Source organism: Ochotona curzoniae, unplaced genomic scaffold, assembly GCF_017591425.1.
Source record: "Ochotona curzoniae isolate NIBS_2020 unplaced genomic scaffold, NIBS_Ocur_1.0 scaffold_4701, whole genome shotgun sequence".
Classification (NCBI taxonomy): domain Eukaryota; kingdom Metazoa; phylum Chordata; class Mammalia; order Lagomorpha; family Ochotonidae; genus Ochotona; species Ochotona curzoniae.
Window position 1 is genome coordinate 68,446,329 of NW_024467122.1, and position 13,491 is coordinate 68,459,819.

Below are 13,491 nucleotides of genomic sequence, written 5' to 3' on the forward strand. Positions count from 1 at the left end.
GGAACAACTAGGTATGCAGAATTTTAATAACAGAATTCTGCAAGCATAAGAAACTGCAAGTGGAATGCACCTGACTCTTAAGAGATTCAGGGCTAATAGGTTGGAAAAGGAAATCAATTTGGAGAAGCAAGGATTTCATAGGCCGTAGTCATGGCAGAGGCCTACCTGTACCTGCCTTGAATCTGCAATTTCCTAGTTTATATCTTCTTGTCTTTGCAATATCTTCTACTTACTAACACTAGATCAAGAGAATAGGAAGAACCCATATGATTCTGCAAAGTACCCCCTGTGTTTCTGCTGATAAAAACTCTTACTAAATACAAGGTAACAACAATATGGTTCCATGGCTAATAAAAATCTGGTAAGCATATAAGCATAAAACAAATGAAAACAAAGACAAAGTCTTTCCACTGGTTATTAAGAAAAAGTCAAAATGAAAAATATCAAAATTATTCTAGATTCATTAGAGGTAATAGAACAATGTTACCCTGGAAACATGAGCTAAAAATCTAACCTTTTAAAATTGCATTTTTTCTATTTCCATATAAACAAAAACTTCTGAATCAAATAATTGCATATATGGTTTTCACTGACCAAGATTTTGCTTCACTTTCACAGAAATAAGAAAAAAATGTTCTGATGTTATGAGAATGCATAAATTTGCATGCATTAGAAATCACAGCATTAATTTTGTGGTTATTTATGTCAATCTATTTAATGCAAGTAGTACTGTGATTTTAAGACAAAGTCAAGCCATTACATAAATGAATATTTGCGAAACCAGTTGCTAAAGCAACTCAGTAGTTGCTAGGAAGTCAAGCCATGTGAATTACACATCTTACTCCTATTCTCAGTAGCATCTGCTGGCTTTGCTAACCTGAACATGAACAATCTCTAAATATAAAGACCCTTTTATTATCCTAGATAGGTCCTGAAATCCCAAATTGCCAGCATTATTCTGGTAAAAATAAATTCATTCTTAACACATCTAAATTCAATTTTGTACACAGTGATCTCTGGCTGTTGTAGTGAAATTCTGTCAAGGCACCAATGACTGGAGGTAAAATCGAAGGTAAAACCTTTTCCACTTTCTTTTGCAGGGTCATCAGAAGCAGCAGAGATAACAACCAACCATCAGCTCATGTTCCCTTTCCCCCAAGGGTCAGAGTTTCTTACAGGAGTCTTCACAATAATTCAGTTTCAATAGCTTTGAAGTAAAAGAAAACACCTGAACCAAAAAGGAGATCATCTCACATTTTCCATGCTGATCTCTATTTACCAGGCCTTTCATTTTCTCTTCCCCACTCATGAAGGGAGGTCCATTAAAAACGATACAAATATCAATGTACCTTCTCAGTTTCACATCTTTAAACTTTAGTCAATTTTGACATTATTTTCACCCATACAGTCATACTTAAAATAGAAAATACATTTCCTTGCCTGAAAAATAAAATTGCATAATTTCCCCCAAGAGTTCTAACTCTGAGGATGGGAAATCTAGCAAGGAATGTGAGCAATAGCTGGTGGATATGCTATCAAAAATAATGTATATCCTCACACTAAATCTGGTCATTACTGAGTAAAGATTTACTCTTCTCTTTTCAAAGGTAAGACTGGAATTAACGCAAGGCCTCAGTTCCTTCTTAAAGTCAGCAGAAAAACCACTAGCATCTGCATGATCTGGAAGTTTGTTAAAAATATACAGTTGAGAGCTCAACCTCAGACCTACCAAGTAAGAATCTCAATTTTACTGATACCTGCATGCAGATCTGCCTACATCATAAAATCTCAAAATCCATAAAAAATTTAAAAATCTACTACACACAGGTCTTACAGTAACAGGTCCATTGCAAAAGAAATTTCTGCTTCTCTTGAAACACATCAAATCTTATCACAGCTAGTATGGTCATGACTGCAGATGAAAGACGCTGATGTAACCGAGTTCTTACCCAATCTGAGCTCTCCGAAGTTCCCACACCCTATCTTCTTGCCAACCCTGAAGTTGGGTCCCACCATAAGAACCCCAGAGGATGCTGACGAGCCCGCCGGTCGGGAGCAGTGTGCACTCCTTTGTGCCATGGGTTTAGTTGTCCGTTGTCTCTCATCCTTTTCCCTACTAGGATGGTCCATGATCCTACACAAGTCTCTGTACAACAAGTAGCCTTACGGTGTATACCTCTCTTCAATACAAATGCATCTCCAAATAAATCGTAGTCAGGGAAACATAAGGAGTTCTTTTGGCACCATATTTATGTTTCTAATATATCTCCAGTAGATGAAAAACCATTGGTTATTTCTTGTAGGACATGTAGTCTGTAGATCTCAAGCATAGGATGACATTTTGCAACCTAGGTAAAAATCAAGAAAACATGCAGTTAAAATTAAATTTCAGAACAAACGGAGAAAAGTCACCACTAATTAGAATGGATTCTATCCAAAGATGAGCCAAGCAGATAGCTTCCTGAATTGGCTTTTGGTTTTACATCCTCCAACAGTTGAGCCATCTGGATTAGTTATTCATGTGTTACCATAAGCTCAGTAGGATGCAGACCACAGAAGCTAAAGGAATACACAAGTCTTCAATATAAAATGTTTTGTTCTAGTAATGCAGATATGACCCAAAAGAACACTCTTTGTTGATTCTCTCGTTAACGACTAACAGCACATGATGGGATTAATGCAAAATTTAATGCACTAAGAATGATATTAAATAAGAATTTCTCCTTTAATCAATAAAAAAATATATAAAAAAAGAAAAGAAAAAAAATATTTATTTATGGGTTGGCTAAAATTACATGCCTTTAAAAGTGCTGGGTTCCCATGTGGTTGTCAGCTCCCTGCTTGTGGCCTGGGAAAGCAGTAGAGGATGGCCCAGGGCATCAAGAGACCCTGCACCCATGTGGGAGGCCGAACAGAAGCTCCTGGCTTTGGATTGGCTCTGCTCCAATGGTTGCAGCCATTTTGTAGTGAACCAGTGGATGGAAGATCTTTCTCTCTTTGTCTCTCCTTCTATCTGCAAATCTGCCTTTCCAATAAAATAAACGAAAATCTTAAAAAAAAAAAAAAAAAGGAATTTCTCCTTTTTAAAGCTAGCTAGAATTAAAAAAAAAAAAAATGAGGCTACTGGTCCTCCCTCTTATCTGTTCTCAGCAGTTACCAAGCACAGGCAGCAATTAAACAATCCAAAATGTTACTAATAAACACAGATTACTTTTTTTTCCCCCTTTGAAAAGCAGAGTGAGAGTGAGTGACAAAGATCCTCCATCTGCTGGTTCACTCCTCAGATGGCCAGATCAGCTTTAGCTGGGCCAGGTCAAAGCCAGGAACCTGGAACTCAATTAGGGTAGAATCTCCCACATGGGTGGCAGGGGCCCAAATACACGGACCACCTAAAGATGCTTTCTCAAGAGCACTAACAAGGAGCTGGACACAGGATGCTGATATTGCAAACAATGCCACAATACAGGCCATGATATGTACAACCTTTATGAGGCACCTCCCAAAACACTGGTAGTAAGTAACGCCAGACTAAAATTCTGCTGTAGTTTCTGCTAAGGAGTGAGTGTGTCATGACAGAGTACCTGAAGGAGATCCACTGCAGAAGAACCCCATCATGAAATAAAGGCAAGAAATACAGTATCTTTAAGATAATACATTCACCCCAACAGAATTCTCTAGCGCCTCAACTAAGGACTGAGACAAACATGACAGTTTACAATGACATCACTTAGATGCTTAATTTGAGTATCTTTAAGAAAAGTACAGTTATCACCATTTTAACATTCTAAACACATACTTACGTTTACTTTCCTAAGTATTCTATCAGAAAGCTTTAAGTAATTTAATTAGAACAACTGCTTGGCTATTATCATTGATACACAATAGACAAAATGTCTAATTATGCAGTAGTATAGCAATAAGCACTAAGTTATGAGCTGATTGCACAGGTGGGCCCATAATCCCATAATAAAATTTGTTCATGTGATTAGTTATAATAAACTGCTTATTTTCATCTTTTCTGGTTTTTAAAAATTATTAAAACTGTATAATGATATCAGACTTCCACAATGCTAATCCTCAATAAAGAACATTTCTCTAAATTCAGGAAGCCATATATGTGCATATATAATGTATGTTATTTAATGAAAAAAAAAAATGAGAGTGATGCAATGAGGTCAGCAGTTTCTAGGTTTCTTACACTGCAAAACCGTTTTTCTTCATACACTCCTTCTCTTATTTCCAACCATATGCAACATCCTCAGATTATTGTTTTACCTAAATCTTTCTCAAACAATATTAAAAATAGAAAATAAAATTTAAGATGTTTTATTTAAATGGGACCGATTTTATTGTAATTGTAATAACCATTAAATAAAGTAAAGTGGGAAAGGTAGTAAGGGCCCAATGCAGCCTGGTGAGATCCTGGAAGGAGTGAAGAGTCTAGCAGAGGTGGTCACAGTCCAAGAACAGAAAGTGCAATGCTGCACCATGTGCTAAAGCAACCACTGAGGTGAGGTTGGCACCCCAAGTAACACCCTCACCACTGTGCCAATCCACATTCTGTGATGGTGTGCCATCAATTTCCAAGGACCTCAATTCTGAAGCAACCTCATCATTCTTCACTTTCTTCTCACATTCTTCACTTGTTTCTCTAACTGCTTGGATTTCAATCTATGATTGTTCTGCCAAAGCATCTATCCTGCATAAATCTAACTACTGACCTTCTTTGTGCCTACACCTCATTATGCTGAAGAATGATAGATAAAAGTGTCACTACTAACACTGCTATTTTAAATATGTAATCTTCTCATTCATCAGTACACTGGCTCCGGTCCTGGGGCCCACAGAACCAGAGCATGTCCCAGTGGCTCTGCTTCTGATCCAGCTCCCTGCTAATACCTGGGGAAATTTAAAAAAAAGAGCAGCAGTTGACCCAAGTGCTTGGGACTCCTGTCACCCATGAGGTAGACCTGGAGAGGCTCCGCCACATCTCATCACAGTTACCTGGGGAGTGAACTAGCAGATGGAATTTCTCTTTCTCTGTATCTTTTCCCCTCTCTATGTAACTCTACCTTTCAAATAAAATATTTTCTTAAAAAATTAAACAGATAACTAAATGAACTTTTTTCTAATAAAAACTAATGACAAAGAGACTGGTTCCTTTATTTTTAATTACTGTTAGAGAGGCAGAGATACAAAAATGGATTATGGGATGGGAGTAAGGCAAGTGCACAGAATTTCAACCCATCAGTCCACTCCAAATGACCACAGCACCCAGGATTGGGTCAGAGCTAATACCTAAGAGCCAGGAACTCAACCCAGGTTTTCCAAGTGGCAGGAACTCAATTACTCAAGTCATCACCTGCTGTAAGCCAGGGTCTACACTGGCAGAAAACTAGAATCAGGAGCTGGAGAAGGGAATCAAATCCAGGCACTTGGATGAAGGTTGAAGTCCCAAGTGGCATCACAACCACCAGGCCTCATTTTGTTTTAAACCCAATTTTAAGTATTCTCATCTAGCATATTCTCTGAAATGATCAATGCTCAGTGATTAGGCATTTTTCCAGCCAATACAGGAACAGTCTACATAAAATAAGGCACAAAGTCAGTGAAGTGAAAGACTAAGGTAAGAAATCTGCATTTCTCCTGCACCCACACAGGAGATGTGGAAGAAGCGCCTGGCTCTCTCTGTCTTGCTCTAATTCTGCATTTTCAGTAAACAAAATATATCTTGAAAAAAAGAAATGCATAATTTCATTTTCAGCTTCAATACTTAGTTGCTTTTTCCAATTAAATAGAACTTCCTGTCCAAAAAGAAAGGTAGTAAAATTTTAATCATAAGACATGAGAATTTAAATAATTGTTTTTAGAAACAGAAAGACCAGGGGCCTAGTGTGGTAGCCTAGTGGCTAAAGTTCTCGTCTTGCACGCACTGGGATCCCATATGGGTGGCGGTTCATGTCCCGGAGGCCCCACTTCCCATCCAGCTCCCTGCTTGTGGCCTGAGAAAGCAGTTGAGGACAGCCCAAAGCCTTGGAACCCTGCTCCTGCGTGGGAGACCAGGAAGAACCTCCTGGCTCCTGGCTTCAGTATGGCACAACTCTGGCCATTGTGGCCACTTGGGGTTTGAAACATAGGATGAAGCTCTTCCTTTCTGTCTCTCCTCCTCTCAGTATATCTGACTTTCCAATTTAAAAAAAAAAATCAAAAAAAAGGGGGGAGAGGGGGAGAGAAAGACTAAGCAGTCCGATTCTATGGGTTAAAATGCAGCTTGAGACACTAGCATCCCATAGATGAGAGACTGACTGAATTCCCAGCTACTCCACTTCTAACTCAGTTTCCAGATAATGCAGCAGGTAAAGACTCAATTGACTGAATCACTGTCACCCACATGGGAGACTCAAGTGGAGATCTGGGCTCATGGCTTTGGCCTGATCCAACCCTGGCTACTGTAGGCACTGGGAGAGCGAAGCAGCAGATGGAAAATCCTTTCTGTCATTCTGCCTTTCAAAAATAAATGTTATTGCTTTTACAGTTTTTTTCTGGGAAAAAAAGCAGCAAGGTAGACAGGTATTTGAAAATATCGTTTTTACATAAATGGGCCCTTTACAAGGAATCTCAAGAATTTTGCTCAAAATGGGGTGGGCTTTGTGGTACCGCTAGCTAAACTGCCACCTGCAATGGCAGTACTCCAAATCAAAGCACTCATTCTAATCCTGCTAGCTTCACTTTCAATGCAGCTCTATGCTGACAGCCTGGGATAGCAGGAAATAGCCAAGTGCTTTGGCCCTGCCACCCCATGGGAGACAGCAGAGTTGCAGACTACATTATCATTATTGGCAACTGAAACTGTATTTGAAAGATCACTTGTTCTCTCTGAATTTCTGTCTTTTGAGTAAATTTTCATTTGAAAAAAAAAGTCTACTAAGAGGTTATCGTTGAGGTATAGGGGAGTTAAGAGGCCACCTGCCATGCAAGCAATCCATATAGATGCAAGTTCATTTCTTTGTTGCTTCACTTCCAATCTAGCTCTCTGGTAATGTGCCTGGAAAACCAGTTAGAGGATGAACTAAGTCCTCTGAACTCTGTCACCCACATGGAGATCCAGATGGAGTACAAGTTCTTAGCTTTGGCCTGATTTGGCACCAGCAATTACAGCCATCTATGGAACGAACAAATAGATGGGAGCTCGCTTGCTTATACACTCTCTCTTAAACTCTGTGTGTGTGTGTGTATGCGTGTGTAATATCATGCAATATAATCACAATCTCCCATTCAAATGATAACTACATTAAATGTAAGATGCTGAGGTCAGCACTGTGATCTAATGGGTTCAGTCATAGTCTGCAATGTTTACATTCTATATGGGCTGCTCCATTTCTGACTCACATCTCTGCTAACATACCTGCGAAAGTAGTGGAAGATGGTCAAAGTCCGACCCCATGAAGCTACTGGCTCCTGGCTTTGGCTTGGCCCAGAGATGGCCACTGTGGCCATTTGGGGAGTGAATCAGCAGATCAAAAAGATCTTTCTCTCTAATTCTGCTTTTTGCTTAGAATGCCCTCTTTCCATAATGGAGTGTCTGGGTTCAAGTCTTGGCTCTGCTCCTAATCCTTGCTTCTTGCTAATGCTACATTGGAAGGCAGCCAGCTCAAGTGCTAGGGGTCACTGCAATCCATGTGGGAGACAGACTGAGCTCATGGCTCCTGGTTTCAGCCTGGTACAGCCCATTCTGTTGGGGCATTTGATGAGCAAACCAATGAATGAAACTGTCTCTGCCTTTCAAATGAAATGAAAATATAAAACATATTAAATTTTTAAAATTCACAGAGTTTTTTTCCTACACACATCCATAATGAACCTTTTGCAAACTCAACAGAATGACAGTAATTGCTGAAGGAATGTAATTTCCCCATGTTAGAAAAACACAAGCACCTACAGTGATCTTAATTCAATACACAAAATCTTTAGTTAGTATCTGTATGTAGAAAAGCAAAAAACTCATTGGTGATACAACAGGAACTCTGAACATACACAAAGGGAGATTCAGAAAGTTTATGAAAAATGGAATTAAAAGATGTTTATATCGGTGCAAAAAACTTAAAACCCATGAATATGCATGGTCTCCAAAAGGTTCATGGAAAACACATTATGAATAGCTACATATGGATCTCAATTTTTTGTACAAGACATACTTATTTTCTATAATTCCATTTTCCATAAGCTTACTGAAGTATTCACCTGCAGTTCCTGTATTCACTGAGTCTAGAGGGGGCTTTCCAAGCAAACATGAACAAAAGAACTGTGAACTGAGATGATACAAATCAAAGATCTGCAGAAATAAGAATCATGAGAGATCAAAAGGGAGAATTTCAGAAAGAAGGTGATAAGGTCTTATTAGAAGCCACATTTAAACAGTACCGTCCAAGTTGAGGAGCCAACCTTGCCAAGTGTTGGGGACAGAGCCTACAGACAGAGCAAACAGCAGCCTACAAGGAAAGGCTCTGGTAAAAGAAGACCAGCTTGGTGGGAGATTACAGAAAACAACGTGGAGTCCTTCATTCTGGCTTTTACTGGTCTTTCATGTTGCAATGAGAAGCCATTTAAGCAGGGGGATGAGATTTATACTCAAAGAGGTTTAGGTTTATAAAAGGTTTTTACCTTTTTGAAATAATTGACTGAGTGCTGTGTGACCTATTCAGTGGAGTCAACTCTTCTTTTCATAGAGGAAATTGAGGTTCAGAGATATTCAGACTAGGTCACACAAATCCAGTCAGAGAAGTCTAAAGCTTTTGTTCACTAGCTTTTCTGCCACACTTACCAAAGGATCCTGCTTTCCCACACACTTACCCATTTATCCCCATTGAGTCAAAAGTGCACTGGCCTCACAACTGTCCTCCTGAAATCACAAAAAAACAAATATATGTAGGATTTCCTTTCTTTCTTTCTTTTTTTCTTTAAGAGTAACTTCTTTATTTGAAAGGCAGAACCAGAAAGAGAATGACAAATGGCTGTAACAGCTAGGGCTGAGCCAGGCTAGAGTCAGGAATTCCATCCAGGTTTCCCACCTGAATGACAGGAACTCAAGGACTTGGGCATCACCCACTACTTCCCAGGTATACTACACCAAGGAACTGGATCAGAAGCAGAGCAGCTGGAATTCAAATCTGCACTCTGATATGGGATACTGGCAAGAAAAGCAGGAGCTAATTGGCCTCACCTCGATGCCCATTAAGTGTGAAGGAATTTTGAAATTCATTCACAAATTTTTTTTTTTTTTGCTAGGAAACCTTTTCCCCACTTCAGAAAACTTTAGTTTCTCCTATTTCCCATGGTGAATGTTCTTCATTACCTGGATAGTCCCTATTTTGGGCAAAATTTGCCCATGGAATTATACTTATGCCTTTCAATAAATAGATTCATTGATTTAATTTGCACATAACATAATTCATCCTATAACAACTGCCTAAGACTGAGTCCTACCTTCACTTCAAACCCAGGTTCCTGTTACTGCACCTGGAAAGAGCAAACAAAACTTGGGTTTCTTACACAGGTCTAGTGTTGATAATAATTCCTGTCCTAAAACAGAATAAGCTCATGCTTCATGGAACCAATGTCAATTAGTTGAAATTTACTTAAACAAATACCTTCAATTAAATAGATCTCACTCCCTCACTTCACTCCTTATTCTAATTAATATATATTATATATATATAAAACAAAACTATAATAAATGCAAATCTCATTCCTGATACTCTTACATATTCTTTTTCTTCTTTCATATGCTTTAAGCCAGGGATGGTAAACCTTTTCCGAATAATTTGGGTATTAATAACATCATTTGCAGGCCATACAAAATTAACTTAAAAACTGGCCTGCACAGGGTTGTGGTTGTGGCATAGCAGGGGGGGTTTAGCCATTGCCTGTGATGCCACCTTCCTACACACATGCCCATTCCTGACTGTCCCACTTCTAATTCAGCTCCCTGTTAATTTGCCTGGGAAAGCACCAAGAGTTTGGGCTTCTGACATCCACATGAGAGACCCAGATGAAGTCCTGGTTTCTGGCTTCAAGCAGAGCCTTGGCCATTATGGGCACTTGAGAAGTGAACCAGCTGAGAGATTCTCCCTGCCTCTTCCTCAAAATCTGCCTTTCGAATAAAAATAAACAAGCAAGCAAGCCTGTCTGCCTGCCTGCCTACGGCCATGGAGTTACTGCATTTTAAGTTCTGTCTGTCGTTTCCTTGTCAGGGCCAGACCAAATGACTTCACTGCATTTATGGCGTCTGTGGACCAGATGTTCACCACTCCTGTTTTAAGCCTGAGAAGTCAACTACCATCAGCATAAATGCTACCTACCACACTTAATGCTCATGTCACTAAACACACTTAATTGATACACCTTGAAAATAATTTTAAGATGAAAATGGATATGATTAAAAATAACTGACACGGAGGCAAGCATTTGGCACAGTAATTGAGACGCAGCTTAAGACTACATCACACATCAATCTGTCTAGATTTAAGATCTGACTCTGCTCCTGATTCCAGCTTCCTACTGACACTGTTCTGGAAGGCAGCAGCTGATGACTCCCTGCCACCCACATGGAAGATCTTTACCTGGTTGCAGTTCCTGGCTTCAGCAGAATCCAGCCTTACCCGTTGGCAGGCATTTGGGGAATGAATTAGTAAATGGGAGATGACTGTTTGCCTCTCCACCTCCAAATAAGTAAAAACAACTCAAGCAGATAAAACTATAATGAACTACAAAACAAGTATAATCAATGGGGGTCAAGCACGGTAGCCTAGTGGTTCCTCACCTTGCATATACTGGGATCCCATATGGGTGACGGTTCCTATGTCAGCTGCCCCACTTCCCTTCCAGCTCCCTGCTTGTGGCCTGGGAAAGCAGTCAAGGATGGCCCTTGGAACCCTGCACCTGTGTGGGAGACCCAGAAGAAGCTCCTGGTTCCTGGCTCCTGATCAGTTCAGGTAATCTGGGGAGTTGGGAACTAGCAACTTGGGGAGTGAACCAGCAGATAGGAGATCTTTCTCACTTTGTAAATTTACCTTTCCAATAAAAACAAATAAATATTAAAATAAAAAGTATAGCCAATTGGAATCCTAACTAGCAAGGAGATTTATATTGTAAATAATTTTTTAAATTGGAAAGTCAGATATATAGAGATGAGGAGAAACAGAGAAAGATCTTCCTTCTACTGGTTCACTCTGCAAGCAGCTGCAATGACCGAAACTGAGCCAATCCGAAGTCAGGAGCTAGGAGCTCTTCCAGGTCTCCCATGTGGGTGCAGGGTCCCAAGGCTTTGGGCCATCCTTGACTGCTTTCCCAGACCACAAGCAGGGAGCTGGATGGGAAGCAGGGCCACCAGGATTAGAACCGGTGATCATATGGGATCCCAGCATGTGCAAGGTGAGGACTTTTACTTTACCCACTAGGCTACTGTACCAGGCCTGCAAATAATTCTTAGAAGGTGCAAGCCTTCTGAATAAAATTCTCTTTTTTCACTTTTTCCCCTTTGATACAGATGGTAGACAGACAAGATTAGGCTCCTATCTGCAATTACACTCCCCATATCCCTGTAAAGGTTGGAGCTTGGCTATTGCTGGAACCAGAAAATTTAATCCAGGTTAACTCACAGGTGTTATCTGAGCCATCACTTGCTGCTGCCTTTCGGGGTCTGCACTAGCAGGAAGCACAAATCAGGAGCCAACACCAGGAATCAAACCTTGGCACTCAGATGAGAATACCCAGGTATATTAATCACCAGGTCTACTGTCTGTCACAGTCAATATTTAACCTTTAAAAAACAACCCAATGGGCCTGGTACTTTAGCTTAGTAGCTAAAGTCCTCACCCTGCATGCACCAGGATCCCATATGGGTGCTGGTTCTAATCACGGCAGCCCCACTTTCCATCCAGCTCCCTGCTTGTGGCAGTCGAAGATAACCCAAAGCCTTGGGATCCTGCACCTGCATGGGAGAACTGGAGGAGGCTCCTGGCTTGATTGGCTCAGCTCTGGCCGTTGTTGCCACTTGGGGAGTAAATCAGCAGGCAGAGGTTCTTCTTCTGTCTCTCCTCTTCTCTGTATATCTGACTTTCCAATGAAAATAAATAAATCTTGGAAGAAAGAAAGAAAGAAATCCAGAAATCCAAAAAGAAAGAGAGAAAGAAAGAAAGAAACAAACAGACAAACAAACCCCCGCCCCCTCCCCCGCCAAAAAAAAACTATCAAATGCAAACAGTGTTGTGGCAGAGCAGGTTAAGTTAATGCCTGCAACACCATGACGGATGCCAATTTGAGTTCTGGTACTTCCTACCAATGTGCCTGGGAAAGCAACAGAAAATGATTCAATTACCTGGGTTCCTGCCACTTATGTAGGAAATCAGGATGCAGTTCCAAGTTCCTGCCTTCAGCCAGATCTAGACCCAACTTGCAAGCACTTGGATAGTGAGCCAGAGGATAAAAGATCTTTCTTTCTGCTTTTCTTTTTGTCATTCTACTTTTCAAATAAACAGATTTTTAAACTTTAGTTATTTGTTTTTATTTGAAAGGTAGATCCACAGAGAATGAGATTTTTCCACCCACTGTTTCACCCTCTGAACCACCACAACAACTGGAGCCAGGCAAATTCAAAGACAGGAGCCCAGAGCCTCCTCTGCACCTCCCACATGGACACAAGGGCCCATGGACTTGAGCCATCTTTCACTGCTTCCAAGACATACTAGCAGGGATCTGGATTGAAAGTGAAACAGCCGAGATTCAAACTGGCACCCACATGGGACATCAGTAGTGCAGGCAGAGGTCCAACACACCATTCTATAGTGCCCTACCCGTTTCAAAGATTTATTTTAAAAAAATAAACAGTGATCTAAGATCTGTTTAAGAAGAAAGTAACTACCCAATTATTTTCCACAGCAGCTACACCAGTCTATTTAATGTGATAGTCAGAGACAGATAGATACAGAGAAAGAGCAAGCTCCCTCCTGCTGGTTTAGTTCCCAAATGCCTACAATGGGAGAGCCGTCTAATCGGGAGACAGAAACTCAATCTAGGCCTCTCGGGGAGTTGGCAGAAGGCCATCACTGCTGCTTCCCAGAGTCTACACCAGCAAGAAGATGGACTCCAGTGCCACATACCAATTCCTATACCATTCTATACCTAATACAGGGACTTCCAATTTCTCCACATACTCATCAACATTTGTGTATTAATACTGCCCAACCTTATGGATGTGAAATGGTACCCGATTTAGGGCTCTTTCGGAAGTGCAAGACATATTTGGGAATATAAGTAAGTACAAACAAGGGACATCTACCAATTTAGTAGTTAAAAATATCTGCAAGAAGGATCAGTGTAGTAGCACAACATGTTAAGCCATCACTTTCAATGATGGCATCCCATGTAGGAGCACCTGTTTAAATTCCAGCTGCTCTACTTCCAACCTAGCTTTCTGCTAATGTGCCTGGGAAG

General features: G+C 40.4%; 1 protein-coding gene across 4 annotated transcripts in view; it reads right to left on the minus strand.

The window, feature by feature from the left end:
* The window catches only part of CSNK1G1 (casein kinase 1 gamma 1), a 136,556-nt gene that overhangs the window by 87,762 nt on the left and 35,303 nt on the right, over positions 1-13,491 (minus strand). For all 4 annotated transcript variants that reach the window (XM_040969422.1, XM_040969421.1, XM_040969423.1 and 1 more), the window contains exons 2-3: positions 8,851-8,899; positions 1,950-2,348 (exon numbers count right to left, since the gene is read on the minus strand). In XM_040969422.1, coding sequence (XP_040825356.1) covers positions 1,950-2,130 — 181 coding nt within the window. In that variant the 5' untranslated portion in view covers positions 2,131-2,348; positions 8,851-8,899. The remainder of the gene's footprint in view (positions 1-1,949; positions 2,349-8,850; positions 8,900-13,491) is intronic.